We start from the raw sequence: 16,803 nt of genomic DNA on the forward strand, positions 1-16,803 counted from the left end.
TTAAATACAGATTTTGTCTGCCTTACTAAAGTAATACACTTCGGGATTCCACTGAAATTTACATTCTTTACATACATAAATTACCGATCCCCTTTTATACTTGCAGCACAATGCGATACGCTCATGCTGAACTCGTGACATTCCACGAGACGTGTTAATTATCTCTGAGTTCCCAGGCGAATTGGCTCGACTATTGAAACATTCCTGAAAATCAGACACGTGGTGTGACTTTAATCACTTGGGGAGTCTAAGCCTAACTGCCTACATGTATGTGGAAAACATTAAATTTTGCTGTTTTCACAGTAAATAACGACAGTTAATAGTTAAAAATTAATCAATAAGTCCAGACTGCTGTTCTCTGCTTTTCTGTAAGCTCTATGATGTACATCTGTGGTGCACGGGGAGTCTGTATGTTTCCAAATAAAAACAATTATATATGTATAGAAATCTATACCAAATTTTTAAAAGTTCCAATATTTTTTGTGAATCAGTAAAACTTATTCATGATCCCTACTTTAGAAAACACTGATACAAGTTTTTATAAAAGCAGATATTATCATTTAATGAAATGCTACAAAGTAAAATAAAGTTAAATAAGTAATTTAAAAATATGCGAACTGTTTCCACATCATTCAGTTTCTCATATTATATGCAATTTTTTTTTGACGTTTTAAGATAAATTGAATACCATCAGCTTGTAGAAACATTAGGGTTTTTTTAAAGCAGCTGAGGTTAAAAATGTGTTATATCCTCGCCAGAACTTGAACCTGGACCTCTCGAATACGCGCCAAGTGGGCTACTGTTACACAACTGAGGCATGCAAAAAGGAGGGAGAAAATAGCTTATGTACTTCCCCTTTTAAAGGGCGACTGTGGATTAGGCGACCTAGTCACCGAATCCTGGTGGTGAAGAATCATCATTATCCACCACCTTTTTAGGCCACTGTAGAGTTATTTGGTTATTTTGAAGCGTGTGACTGAAATATAAGCAATGCTCTCGCCAGGACTCGAACCTGGACCTCTCAAATACGCTCTGAGTATGCTACCGTTACACCACAAAGGCATGCAGACAGGAGAGAGAAAATTAAATTGGTAATAGTCTTATAATTCACAGCATGTCACAAAAAATAAATTTAAGAATTTTTGTAGAAAGAATAATTAAAGAATTAAACAATTTTTAAGATACTAAGCAACAGCTGTAAGAACTGGCATTTGCACTGCAAAATTGATTTGTTTTATGGCAACGTACCACAGTGTATCCTAATCAGAGAAGTAATTAGAGCTTTCAACGTCCGGGGACAATTGAAAATTTCGCGACCCCTAATGATTCCCGAACGGCAATAGGAAAGGGTAAAACATGTCCCCTGGATGATCTGCGTACGGGAATAGATATCCTCACTTTTCCCTCTGTAACTACGCCATAGATACTAGGGAACGTGATAAATAGTCAGACTTGACAATATGACGTTTCTAATACACACCACACACACATATATATAAAAAGAATTAGAAAAACACCGTAACGAAGAAAGTTTCACAAAAAATAAATAATTTATTATGCTTACGAGGATGATATCTACTTTCAACTAGTATAAAATTTCTTTCTTTCTTTTCAAATATTTTTATTGATTTCTATTCCACTTTTTAGTGCTCTCCAGATAATTTTACTTTATATTATACCGGTTTGTATTCTGTGCTGGCTTTCAAAACCTTTTTCATGTTTTTATCATGTGCGATTGTTGCTTTCGTTCTCACTATTAAAGTTATTTAAATCATACACACGGGCATCGGAAAGAGTTTTTTTTTTTTTTGAAATGAAATAAATGCTCATTTTAAAGCAATCCAGAACGTGTAATATTTCTCTTTTGTATTTGCTTTGGCACACATGGCCACATCCAAATTTCTCAAGTGTTTCATAAGACTGCAAAGAGAAATTTTGAGGCCTGAACTTCTTCTTCCGTTTAATATATACTTTTTTAAAGAATAAATAAATTTTATACAATAAAATTTTATCTATTTAAAACCATTACTCATTTTGAAAAAATATCTTATATGCGTTTATATTCTGTTAGACCTTTAGTGGCATCACTTGAAAATGAAGTGCCGAATGAAATTTCAGATATTATTACTTGAAGGTATGCACACGAGATTGTGATGATTTAAAACAATAGGGCTCTCACGGTTACGGTTGCAGTGAAAACATCTTGGAAATTTTCAAACATCAACACCCATTTTTTTTCTGCGTAAACTAATCAGCGCATTGAGAAACTGTAAATGTATGATACACGTATGACACGTATGACACGCACGATACACGTATGACAAAAATTGCCTAAAACATAAGCGATAAATACGAACAGACATGAACAGTTTAAAAATTCTTCCGATTTCCATACTATTGAATTATGACTCAATAATTGTCATTTATTTAGATATTTTGAGAAATTAAACACCAAGACACAGGGCATTTCTGCAATATTACTTATGAAATTTTAATTATTTTGGCAGGAGAAAGATTTTGAATTTGCCAATCGCTGGTAAATGTTCGTGATATAAATGCTATTCAGGACAATGTGATCTTTTTTGATCAAGCCTGTAACACAATTTTTTTTAATGCAATGTTTACTGTGATGTTCGGTTTAACCAGTCAAATCGCTCAGAGAAATCAACAAAATGAAATTATTGTATCGTTCAGTAGAAATTATTCGAAAGCCTAGGCAGCTACTATAGCTCCGTAGATAAAGGCAGCTGCCGAATTCTGAAGATCAAAAAGTCTTGTATGCGAATCCTAGCCAAAGTCTGTAACTTTACAGTTCTACTTACAGTTCTACAATATATATAAATTTAAAAATTCTCTTGATCTCTAATGATATTTTTATTTCAAACATATGAATTTAAAGTTTTCTCGTGCATTATGAAATATGTATGTTGAGAAATGTTTTATCTTTTTAACTGCAGGTATTCGGATGTTGGACGGTATTGTGAATGATGCTGTAGAGTCTGTGTCTCTTGCGCACAGCATTGATCATATCGATATTTTCAGTGCATCTTGGGGGCCCAACGATGATGGAATGACAGTGGATGGACCCAAGAGACTCGCTGTAGAAGCTCTAGAGAAAGGGATACAACAGGTTTGATGTTTTACGTTTTTCTTAAAAAAATGGTCTTTGTTTTAGGTTTCTATATTTATTTATAATACGAAATACATTTTTAATTACAGAAAATAATGTTTGATAATACTTATTAAAATTTTAACAAATATTGTCTTCTAAAATTATGAAAAAGGTTTCAAATTTAATTCTATAATGAACATTGTAAAAGAATAGTAATTAAATTTCAAATGCTATGTGTTAAAGGAATAATATCCTAATATATCTTCGTAAATTTATCCTTAATTTTGGTAGAAAAAGCTGTCATTTTTTAGCAATCAGCAATTATTCACGAAATTTTGCTATTGCAGATTTATAATATGAGCTAAGGTTGTCTTATATTTGATAATTTTATTTTATGATTAAAACATTAATAATATTGCATTACATTTAATTGGGAAACGAAGTTATTGAGAAATGTTTAATGAAAGTATTTATAAGTTTGCCTAAATTTGACGTCAGTGCGATTTCATACCGCATATGATTAAATAGTGGAAGACACCAAAACTTACTCATCAACTCTTCGAGTAACAGCATAGCTACAAAGTCGTCAAATTGATGGTTTTTCCATCTCGGTAAAAATAATTTAAATCGTAATATGCATCATGAGTTCAAATCTTTTTTCTCAAAATAAATTGCGTTCATATTAAAAACGTTCGCATTTTGCGCCCTATCAAATAGCGCCGAATATAATCACATTATAAGGTATATTTTAATTTTATAACATTTATTTTAATATTAAAGTCACTTTTCTGTCAATTCTTGTTTCCACTTACAAATCCCGACCAAAATGAGTTTCTAGAATTGCTTTGAATGCAAATGAGTTAGAAAGAGTATTTAAAGAAGGTTCAACTTACTTCAAGAGCAAGAGCTATGAATCCTGAGTACCGCGTATTTGCCTTTGGACTAAATCTCTTTTGAAGCTGTTACGCTCGGCCATATTTACGTGCATTTTGATATTCGCCGGCAAGTTTAAATTTAAAGGCCATTTACGTTAGATAATTGTATTAGCTTCGGCTAAATCTCTTAGTTATCTCTTATTGCTTATTCTGAGATTTAGACTGAGTAGAGGCTTTGTTGTAAGCCCTAGAAAGGGGCCAACTTTTCATCTTATTTTGAGTGAAATAAAGGGTAGTTAACCTTTCTTGAGTCTACGCTTTTAGTTATTCGAGCTCACCGATAAGTCGCTTAATTCACTAGTTTCCGCGTCATTTACTTTAGTAGAATAAGAGTGAGGCACCCTACAACATATTGCGCCATTGTTGTAGAGGAAATCGTACACCCCGTATTTAGTTCTGTAGCTTTACTTTAATTGAGAGTGTATAATGTAAAACATGTGTAGCTCACCTCTGGATCCGTAAGCCTTTTTGAGAGTGTGAATGGTGGATTTAATGATATAAAATATAGATATAAATAATGACTCTGTTAGTCCAGCATGACGTTAGTAATTAGTAGCTAGTGGCTGCATGTTAGTGTTATTTTTATGTTTGTTTGCTACCTGATGTGTTTGGTAAGTTAAACGTTTAGGCTCTTTGAATGCTAAAAAATCTTGAAAGTTAGGTAATGTTAATTAAAATCTTTTTATGAAATTTCGTTTTATGAAAATTTTCTTAGGAATGCTCCACAAGAGAAAACCCCTTTCAGTTATGTATTCTTGTCTACGAAATAAAGTGCTTTTCGATATAATTATTTCAATGCAGTTACACGTATAGTAGTTTACGTAGTTTTTTTAGCTTAGTCATAAATTCTTAGATATAGTTTATAACTTTTGAAGAATTAAATTAAATTGAATATTCAACTCAAAGAGTTATTTTACCTAGTTGTTGAATTTCCGCTATTAACATATATTTAAATATTAATAAAATACAATTCCACTTAAAATAAAATTAATACAAATACAATTCCACTTAAAATAAAATAAATATGTATATGGTTTACAACTGAAATAGCAAGCTGTATAATCTGGTCTATAACAAGGTCTAACCCAAAACTAAACTCCTGTTACAGTATTGCAAAATTTGTAAAATTTCCTAACGACACAGCGGTTAACTTACGTTAGCCGCACACAGAAACAGCAGCAAATAATTCTCAACCAGACATGGCGGCGACATAACTCAAGCTCTAATAGTTTTACGATTAACGTTAACCACCTACTTTTAAATTATACCGCATACCAATAAATTTGCATGATATTCGCGCCCGAACTATGTTTTTGACAAGAGCCAAGAAGGATAGGATAGTTTGATTCATATCTAACTGTTAGGGGAACTTAAGAGTAATCGTCCCAAGTTTCACTCATGGATTAATGTATATTTCTCTAGAACTGTATTAACATAGAAACAAGAAATATGTAATTTATTGTTTGTATACATGTAATTTAAAATACTTGTTTCTTTTTTTCTAGTTTCCTTTGTACTTTAGATATACTTACGCCTATTTAAGTGAAACAAGATGGCCTTTAATTACTTCTTTAGGTGTACAAATTAATTTGGGATCTTTCCTTTATAAATATACTGTTTATGTGCATAAAAGAAAAAGTGTATTTTAACGCCGAAACACATTTTTCTTAAAATGTCTCGGCATAAACATCTACATATTTACTCCACATGTTGGGGAGCTCATGCCCCATCCTGTGTAAGACAAAAAGATAAAAACTGGCGTTTGTTTCAGCCGATAAAACCGTTAATGCTTTAAGTTACTCTGTTTGGAACTTTTGAAACGTGTGCCGACTATATGATGCTGAAATGAAGGAAATGAATGGTAATATGCATAAGCTATATGAGAAGGATTTTCCAGCCCAGGGAAATAGCTAATCATTACATCTATTGCAATAAGCCATTTGTGTATAAGCGCCTTAATATAAAAAAGAGCCTCTTTCTTATTCGGTTTATAGCAATAAGACAGACTAATACTTGCTTGGTTATACTATCTACTTCACGATACAGCTAGACAATAGGGACTTGATTTACTGTGCAGCAGTTTTATTTGCCTAATTCCACTTCTCATTAATTTTTCTGCTGTTTTTACTAAAACGCTCATTTTGTTAGTCTTAAGTTTTTTTGTTTTTTTTTCTTTTTTGCAGTGTCTTTCTTTTTATGTTAAGAATTAACACTTCGAAACCTCAATGTAAAGAAAGGGAAAAAGATGCGATTAACAGACTTGTGTCCAATAAAATGAGATAAAAATGAATTTTGGTTTCATCGAGCTAAGCTAATAGGAACAGAAAATTAAGAATGCGTTTCTTTTCATTTTCTGTCTTAAACACTTTAAAGTGGATGTCTTTCCGTATAAGATGTACTCCTTGAAGCACAATTTTGAAAAAAGTGTGCTTCATGAATACATCTTTAAAAAGTTCGAGAAAATATTAAATTATTGTGAAAGACTTGTTAAATTTAAGATATTTAAATGTACACAGAGTGTTCAAAAAGGGCCTATAGGTTGTATTTTCTAAAGTATTCGTGACTGACATGTTCTTCCAGTTAAACAATTCCTAAGAATAAGTTGGAAGGTAGAGATGTATGCGAAATTGATATTTTCATGCGTAAAGCTACAAACTCAATAAGGAGTGTTATTTCATCACATTCAGAATATCTAATTTCCCAAAGGAGCCGCTGTTATTTACAAAGATCTTCTTAAACTTGATAAAAGTATCTTAGAATTTTATCAGGTTCTGTGTTCCTCCTTACTTGCTTTGGGAACATTAACTGTCCTGACTCGGAACAGGGAGCTTACTAAAGCTATGTTCAATAAATTTGGGAAGTAGACAATACACACAGGAAGGGTATACGAAACCCTTTATTTTTCTCTCTTTACAATGATTTCCGGAACTTCGGAATACAGAGACCAACCACTTGTGATCTGAACGTAAGAATATAAAAAATATTAACTAAAAATCTAACTAAACTAACTTTGGATTAATAAACAAGTGCCTAACTCCAAGATTGGCCGTATATTAACAAAAAGCCGTATGTAGTACAGAGAACTGCTAACACTACGATATGTTTAAAATTATCAAGAGGATTAAACCTCTGGCCTTGAAGGCAACCAGCAACCGAGTAAAACTACTATGGCAAGCGGCCTGCTTCTAATAGCTCCTTCCTCTCTCTTGCTTGGCAAAAAGCCACAACTTAAGTACTTGGCGTTAGCAAGACAAATTTGCATAAATAAGTTAAAAGTTTTTAATTCTGGACGGAAGTAGAAAATAAGAAGTGATAGTAAAGATTTAACATAAAATAAACGTTAGTAAAACTTAAGATCCTTACAATTTGATGGGCATTATTTATTTATTATTATTTTTGATGGGTATTATTTGAATAACTGTCTGAGTTCATTCTCGTATACCACCTCAAATTTTGCCTCAGCGTGTTAAGTCATAATGAAAGTTTCGCTAGTTGATGATTTCGTTAACAAAGGCCATAAAAATGTTTAACTTCATTTTTATAGATATCTCCTTCCCACAGTTTTACAATTATCTTAACATCATTCTGAAAAACATTTTTATTAAAAGTGCAAACTTTCAATAGCTTTTAAGAATATAATGCCCGAAGCCAACTTTACCGAACACTTTGTACACAGGATCATCTGCAGAACATTCAGCAACATATTTGCAAGATGCGTCGATGTCTAAGCTTCTCTTTATTTTATCACAGTATAAAATTTGTCAGGTGTTGCAGCAAACTATACAAGTTATTCTGAAATTTTTAATTATTGTTTAACTCGTTAAAGCAAAACAAATGAAACTGCTTTATTTAAAACAAAATGCATGCCCAGCTAAAAATTTAATAAATAAATTTTATTATATGATTATATCGTTTTAAAAAAATCAGTCGCTAGAACAAGTGAGTAACCGTTGAGGGGAAACCCAAATTCATAGTATTGACCGCAAAATAAAACAAACAAACATATAAGTCGATTCTCATTTTCAAGGTATTTTACAAAATAAGAAAAAGGTTGAGCGTAAAATTGCTTCATATATATAAGCTTCCTGCATTAAAGATATTTTCTAAAAGAAATATAATTACATTTTTTGATCCTAAATGTAGAAGCTTAATTTGTTAGGATCTTCTTCAAGAAAAAGTTATTAAATATTCCAAATACTAAATGTGGAGGTAAAACTTTGCAAATACGTTTTCTTTTATTTTGTGTTAACGTCATAAATTATTTTAATTGCGGATTTAATGCTAAGTAATTAGGCTATGCACATAAGATTGGTAATGTTTGCAAAGAGGCATTATATAAAGTAAAACATAGCTTTCCTTTCAGACTCGTATAGCATATATTTATTTTTGATTCTCCAGTTTAAACGAAATTAAAAGATATCAAATCGAACGCTGAAAGAAAATAAAATTTCATCAACTCTTAAATTAATGTATGTCAGTAAATAGTAGTACATTAAACCAAACAAAGACATCTGTTTATCTTTGTTTTTCTTTCCTTTTAGGGTCGTTCTGGCAAGGGAGTGATCTATGTGTGGGCATCGGGAAATGGTGGATCGAAAGGAGATAACTGCAATTGTGATGGATACACCAATTCCATTTATACTCTCTCTGTAGGCAGTGCTAGCCAGCGAGGGGATTTTCCTTGGTATGGAGAAAGATGTGCCTCCACTATGACAACGGCTTACTCCAGTGGGGCATACTCGGATCAAAAAATAGTAAGAATATCTTGTTTCCTTCAGAAATACTAATGCCAGTGGGATTTCTTTAAGCCAAAGAAGACTTTTGTGGTAAAAAAATCGTGATCCACTACGATGCTTTATTAATTAATTGTAATATGTTTCTCATGATTCATTTAAGATGTGAAATTCCGTAAATTTTTAGTGTTTGCCTACAGATGTAGGAATCTGAATCAGTTTAATGATGCTGACAAAACAATTTAAGGTACTGGGAGTATTTTCCTTTTTTTTATTTAAATTATGTTCAAAGCATTTTGGTATGTTGAAACGTTTTCTTCTTAAAACCTGATTAAATAAAGAAACAGGAATAAATGAAAAATTTGTAAAACTTATAATATTTATATAATGCAAACTTCTTCTTTGGAATCTTTATCTTTATGTATTCTTATTAGTTTTCGTTTGTCTGTTATCGTAATTAATAAAGGCCCACCAGTGGCCGAGAGGTAAATTGGCTGAATACTGGTAGTTCGGTTCAGGTTTCGAATTCCGGCGAACGGCCCCACTGCATGAGCGTTTCCGTAGTTTTCGCTATGTGTAACGTGTATACGAGCCGTATTTCCTCAGATAGTCCTCCAAGAAGGCAGTCCTCCTTTTCAGCAGATAGCCCTGGAGTGCTTTATCGCAATTAAACAAACCAAATCATAATTAATAGAATAAATTTTACAGTCAATAAAGAAGTAGGCAGCTCTGTTCATAGAATTTTTAATATTTGATTACCTAAATGATGAATGATTTTACTTTGACAGATTAATATCCTCCTGTCGTTTACAACGTGTATATATTACAATGAATAACAACGAAAACCTTTGGTTTCTACAATTTACTAAGCGATGAATAATATTAGTATTCTTTATTATTCTTTATATTATTACAAACTGCTACTTTCACGAGAAGTATTTTAATTATGTAAAAAGATTTAAGAGTGCTTTGCAACCGCTTGCTGTTTTAAATATTTTTGGTTCATTGTATTTTTAAACAGGAAAAAAAACTTCAAAAAAAAAAGTCATCATGTTTTTTTTTTTTTTTTTTTTTTTTTTTTTTTTTTTTTTGAAGCTGGAGACGTGAAAAATATGCAGTGCCCTCGCCGGGACTCGAACCCTGGACCTCTTGAATACACGCCGATTATGCTTTCAATTACACCACAAAGGAAAGCATAAAGTAGGGAGAAATTACCTTATATAGTACCTCTTTGAAAGGGCTTCTGAGGATTAAGGGATTCAGTCACCAAGTTCTGATGGTGGCGAATTATCGTCCATCAACTTTTAGTTCAGAGGGCACTTGCATATAAGCTTTAGATTCTTTCTGCAGCAAGAGACGGGAAAAATATGTAGTGCCTTAGCCAGGACCCTAAAACTGGACTTTTCGAATACGCGTCGAGTATGCTTTCAGTTGCACCACGAAGGCATGTGGAAAGGAGGAAGAAAATACTTTATAAACCGAACTTTGAATAAACTCAAACATCCTTTCAAGGTAAACCGAAATAAATTTACTTTTGAACTCTCTTTAAAACAGAAATTGCAGTTAGATAACATTAGTGACATAATAATAGTGACATAATATTAGTAACATAATAATAATAGGAACAATAAACATTTACAAGTACATTGCTTTCATCCAAAAAATTATTTCCCAGCTAGTACTTTATTTTCATCCAGTTAGCTTCTAACTAAGTAAACTTAGGCTATCTTTCTGTTCTCAGTTAAGTATTGATCTTTCATAATAGATAAGTTTCAAAATTTTTTCAGCAGATCAGGGTGAATCTTTACATTATGGTAACTTGGCGATTATTTGGCGAACATTTGGCGATCAAACCTGCTACAGCAACCTGCTAGTTTTGTTTTGGACCCCATTTTGTTTTCACAAGTAAAAGCATTTTTTTTTTTTTTTTTTAAAGACTCAATATTTTTTCTAACAATCTGCTAGCCGAATTATGCTTATACTAGAACTTTTAAGGAACAAAAATGCTAAATGCTTAATCATGACGAAGATTAGGTGCGAAATTGGGAGAAAGTGCAGAATCGCAAACTGCTTGCCGCGTTTTTAAGAATTGCACATACACGGTATCCATGTACACGTCGACCTATTTTCACTTAATAAAACATCCCAGAATTGCACAAAAATGGCATTGCGCACTCTCTTGACTTTATCTATTTACACATCGACCTATTTTCACTTAAAAAGTAGTCCTAGCTAGTACAACCTTTATCGCCTTACCAAAATGTCGCCAAACTACCTGTTACCATATTCTAAAGATTAGCCCAGATCAGTGTAGGTGAAATATTAAGTTTTTTTTAGTTATGAATTACTCTCAACAAGTTAATCAGTCATCAGTCATATACTCACTGTCTTTCTTATATGTCTTATTAAGTCAATGTTTATATGTAACGCAAGCTAGTGTATGTAAATAAAAATAAAAATAATGACAAAGGCAATTAATTGCATAGCTAATTAATAAATCAAAATTTCTTCAAACTTAAATGATGAAAATATTTCAAAGCTTTAATATTTTAAAATTTTAATCGATCTTTTTTAAGTTAGAAAGTATGATACACATTTTGGCATCTATAAAACAGAGAATTCTATAAATAAGGAAGGGATAAAAAAGCTTTCTAAACACATCTAAAGGAAATAAGTGCATTTAAACGAATATATATATTACTAAATTTTATAATAATAAATCAGTATGAAATTGAGTGTTACTGAAGACATCAAAAATGAAATCTTCAGAAAATGTATGATAATTTTGATACTTATCATAATTGAAATCTATTGTTTTCTTACTTTTATTAATTTAGAAACAAAGCATTCATGACAAGCATCACTCAGTCAAAAAAAATCAATCACTTGCATTTGCTTTCTTAGATAACTTCATTTATGAACTTATTGAATTCCCATCGCAAACGTCGATAAGAAATGAAAATTGTGTGTTGAAAATCTGAGTGTTTTATCATCCTGATTACAGAGTTATCAGAATACATGGAAAGTATGTTTATATTTAGATTGCACAAAATGAATCTAAGTATAAATGCACAGCCTATGAATTCTGATAAATATAATTGCTTAAAATGATGTTAATGCCAATAAGTTTGAGAAATGGTTGGGGGTATTGTTTTGATTACGCGATACTGTGTTATAATGCAGTGTGATCGCTTGTCAAAATAGCAAAAACTCTAGCGACATTGCTAAACTTTTATTCTTTATATATTATCGGGAGGTTTATTGTTTTAATTTGACGTAAATGATAATTGCTTTAAAACAAAGTAATTAATGTTTATTTAAAATGAAATACATTCATTATACATTTATACATTTTCATAAAATGTCAGTTTTAGGACATTGTTTTCAAGTATAGAGAGTATTTTTCCATGGTATGTACAGCCATGGGAAAATATGTAAGCAGCTTCAATGTTCATTTGGTTCCAGATAGGTTTGGCATACCTTCATGATGTACCTGGAATCATAAAACCTAATGACTCTACAACCTTTTATTTCAGAATAAATGGTCATAGACTGTCCCCGTTAGAGCTGTCTATAGCAAAATGGACAGAGATGATGCAATAAAGGCAATTTCAGCTCTCCTTTGGAATATTAGGGAAGTTATTAAGTCAGCAAAATGAAACAGAAGAAAATATATAGGTGTATGTATAAGAAAATGTCAAGATTGGAACAGGGTAAGACTTTACTGGCGTATGAAAATTTCAGATTGGCTGAATTTCATCCAGTGTTGAAGTTCCAAGCTGAGGTCCATATTCTTTACATCTATAGCATTGAATTACGCGTTTTTTCGGGGCAAACTTCTCGATCTTGACATTAACACTTAAAATATTGTTGAGTCCATGAATTGCACGTCCTTCCTTCGTTTTCTTCAGCTCCAACAGGAAAATCGGAAGTTTCTCGATAGCGTCTCCTCTTCGTCTGGAAAACTGCTTGACTTTACTTACCGGGCATTTCCTTCTCTCCAGATCTGCCTGGATTATTTCTTCCTTCATCGTCGATGGGAGGCCCTTAAGAACAACCTGAATAGGTTTTTCGCTGAGTAACTGGAAAGTATGAAATGGTATATTTCTTTTCTGCAAAACCATAGTTGCTTTTCTGTAATCGTCTACTGACTTTAAATTAACATATAGTAGTTTCATTTTGATATCGGCTTCGAATTCTTCACTGCAGGTATTGATAAGGATTTCATGAATTTTAGGCCAATCCACTTCGCTTTGCTGGAAAACTATTGGGGGTGGAGTTTCCTCTTTTTCGGCTCCTCCTTCTTCTTCCATACCTTCTACTTCACTTAGCTGCTCAAATCGATTTTCCATCGTAACTTCCATTGGAGCTTCGTTTTCTGATACTTTCGCGGTTTTCTTAGGAGAAATCCATTCTTGTTCCCTGCTGTCTGTTCCTCTTTCAGTTATCTGCCCTGGATAAAATTTTTTCGTGAATGTCTCTACATCCATCTCACCCTTAGTTCTTTTATGAAAGTAATTGTAAATTACGTCAAATCCAAATTTCGCAATCTCGTCCCGGATTTCTTCTTCAGAACATGACTTGAATTTTGGGATGTTCTCATCATTTCCCATTGATAAATATTCTGGTGTCTGTTCATCAGTAGCTTCTCCATTCGGTGTTTGAATGTCTCTTTTTTCCTTACCAGGTTTAACATCTTTCTTCTTACTTGGTTATTCGCTTTCCGTATGTGACATAGTTTTCGCCTTTTTTGCTTTACTTTTCTTTTCTTTGGCCATAAGTATGAAATCCTCTTTCTTCAATGGATAGGTCTTGTTGGATTTGGACGAACGCTCGCTTCGGTAGTCCTCTTCATCAGAACTATCGAGTAGTGTCCTATAAAAGGACATTTTCTACCCGAAAGTAATTAATCAGTCAAATAAACTTTTTCAAAAATCAAATTCTGATTATTCTTGATCAAATTCTTCAGAAAAAATCCTAACAACGAACTGAAAAGAACAAGCTCAAAACGTAAATATCTCATCGAATTCCACTATTCATATTATGTACTGTACTACTCATATTATAACTCAGAATGCACAAAATTTATATCATTTAAAGAATTATTTAATCGTTGCCACATGTTCTATTCAAATACTATAATAAAACTAGAACGATGAATAAAATAAATTAAGCAAACAAAACAAAAAAGAAATAGTTTTTCACAGACGATTGAGTATTTTACATTCAATTAATTCAGTTCTCACTTCGCGACAAGGCAAAAATACATAAAAGCTCAAAATATCTGTATTAAAAATTACGAAGTAAATCTTAAACACTTATTTCCTCGAAAAAATTCCAGAAAGGAATAAGCATGATTTAATTCGCAATAATAAATGAAGGCGTTATCTTTGTTGTCGCGAAGTTACGTTTCTCTAAATTGGCAACAAATCCACTACTCTGCTGTTTCAAATGTAAACAAGCAATGACCGCTATTAGGTTTAGCGGCACTTAAACAACTTTAAAATTGTTGATAATTCTAAAAATATTGCATACAGATTTACTAAAGGTATAAAAACCTTAACCGGAAGATAAGAACAACATAATTCAATCATTTTTAAAGCAAAAAATGTACAATTTACAAACATATAAGAGTAAAGAAACTGAGATCACTGAGCCTGGTAATAGAGTGGATATATACACTCATGTCCATAAATTAAGGATAATGCAAAATCAGGCTCACCGGAGTTAGAAGCAAAACAAATTTGACTTATTTGTAAAGCTCATTTTTTAAACAAAAGGTAAAGAGCAAAAAAAAGCTGCTATATGTTTGATATTATTAAAAAAATTAACGATTTTTTCTCCCTGGAGCAAATTGCAAAAAACAACTATTTACAAAAAAAATCGAATATTACATGGCTGGTATGATTGTTAATACATTGTATGTCTCCCAGACGATACAATACAGTCCGTACAACGCCTAGGCATGCCGAGTATCAAATTATCAATCTGATCTTGGGGGATATTACACCACTCAAAAAAAAAAAAATGCTCTCTGAAGTTCCGGTAGACATGCAGGAGGAGGTTGACGGGTTGCAACTCATTGGCCAAACATGTCCCACACGTGATCTACTGGATTCAAGTCCGGTGAGAATGCTGGCCAGTACATACGGGTGATATCCTCCGAATGAAGGCATTCGCTTACGATGTTTGCACGGTGAGGGCGGGCGTTGTCATCCATAAACACAAAATGTGCGCCCATGGCGCCCCGAAACAAACGTACATATTGTTCCAGAATGACGTCCCGATAGATTTGGCTTGTCATGGTTCCAATTTGAACATGCAGGTCAGTTCTGTAACCCAAAATAATTCCACCCCAAACGAGCACTCCTGCACCACCGTAACGGTGTCGTTCGATGATGGTAGTACGGGTACCTGGAGCTCTCCATATGAAAGTCCGGCGAGAATCAGACTGCAAGCTAAACCTGGACTCGTCGGAAAACATCACACAAGCCCACTGTTGCGGTGTCCACAATGAATGCTCTCTACTCCAAACTAACCGCAGGCGACAGTGAGGTGCAGTAAGTGGAACGCATCTGACAAGTCTACTAGCATATAGACCAATCTGCCTTAAGCGTCTCTACACGGTCTGCCTTGAAATTGTCGTACCAGGGGCTGAAGAGAACTGACGAGACACGTCTGAGGCTGTGCTCCGCCTGTTTCTTTTGGCAGTGACTGCCAAATACCGGTCCTCATTCGGCATTGTAACTCTGGGCCGACCTGTGCTGTAACATCTACTCACATTACCATCATCTTGGAATCATTGCCAAAGCCTGGAGATGACACTCTGGGCAATTCCAAGTTCGTCTGATACTTCCAGTTGGGTACGCCCACATTCCACACGGCCGATAATTCTACCACGTAAAAAATCATCCAAATGCGTCCTTTGTGTCATAACTATTTTGTTATTGCACTGAAATGCTTATAAAGCGCCTGCGAACAATTTTACTTCCTTACCTGTATTCCTTATATATCACTCTCTTACACTCTCGTCATTCTGACGTACCATCGGTGTCATCTGGTTACTTCCTGAAATTTGCATATGATTCTTGAAGATGTGTGTAGTGATTTTACAGGTGATATATTTATTTTAGAGTGCGATTTCCGCGTGACTCCGAATTATCCTTAATTTATGGACATGAGTGTATATAAATATATTTATATAAGTTTGGCGCGCCGAATGCAACCAAAATACTAGGTGCACATCTACATGTTATAATAGTCCTATATACAAAATTTCAACGTTCTGAGGCTACTCGTTTTTGAGTTATGCGAGATACGTACGTACGTACGTCTGTACGAACGTATGTACGTACGTACACGAAACATTCTCTTCAGAATTCATTTTAAAGCAATTTTATATTTTTTTTTGGAGGAAAAGAGTCTTTTATTCTGTCCTTACTTACAGATATCACGCAAAAACATCGTTAAATTGCATTCGAAAGGGGTTAAAAATGGATAGTTTCGTTGAAATATGCTGCCTGAAACTTTTCGCGATTACAATACTTCCTTTTTACTTCGTACAAGGAAGTAAAAACGATAAATAGAATAATACTATTTTAGATTCTGCAGAAACATATATAGCTACTTTATCATAATATTTGCATTTGAAGCTTTACCGGACATTTCAACCTTACCAGGGCTTCAATTTAATTACTTTCACAGTCCTCAGTCTTTGAGAATCTTGTAACTGCATCTTCATTCAAAAGATTTAATTATTCCGAATTTTTAATATTTTAACACACTATTCTCATTTTGTCCTATTATCTGTAGCAGTGTTGAATATAAATTGTCCTAAAGTATGAAACTGAGGTTAAGAATTAGTTGCATTTACTATAATTTTTTTTTATTTTGCATACTGGAAAAGAAATAATAGATGTTTGTTCTTAAATGTATTAGAAAAATAACACAATAAGAGAAATAAAAACATTCTATGATTCAAATTAACTTAGGTTCGCAAGGTAAGTGTTGTAATGTCGTTCAT

The 16,803-nt window shown here is 33.1% G+C and overlaps 1 protein-coding gene across 2 annotated transcripts in view; it reads left to right on the top strand.

Moving 5' to 3' along the window:
* LOC118185696 (neuroendocrine convertase 1-like) overlaps nt 1-16,803 on the top strand; it is a 172,772-nt gene that overhangs the window by 97,659 nt on the left and 58,310 nt on the right. For both annotated transcript variants that reach the window (XM_035355596.2, XM_035355583.2), the window contains exons 8-9: nt 2,958-3,130; nt 8,589-8,801. In XM_035355596.2, coding sequence (XP_035211487.1) covers nt 2,958-3,130; nt 8,589-8,801 — 386 coding nt within the window. The remainder of the gene's footprint in view (nt 1-2,957; nt 3,131-8,588; nt 8,802-16,803) is intronic.

Source organism: Stegodyphus dumicola, chromosome 2, assembly GCF_044657685.1.
Source record: "Stegodyphus dumicola isolate Sdum_Otavi_A_Nest chromosome 2, ASM4465768v1".
In the NCBI taxonomy this organism is placed as follows: domain Eukaryota; kingdom Metazoa; phylum Arthropoda; class Arachnida; order Araneae; family Eresidae; genus Stegodyphus; species Stegodyphus dumicola.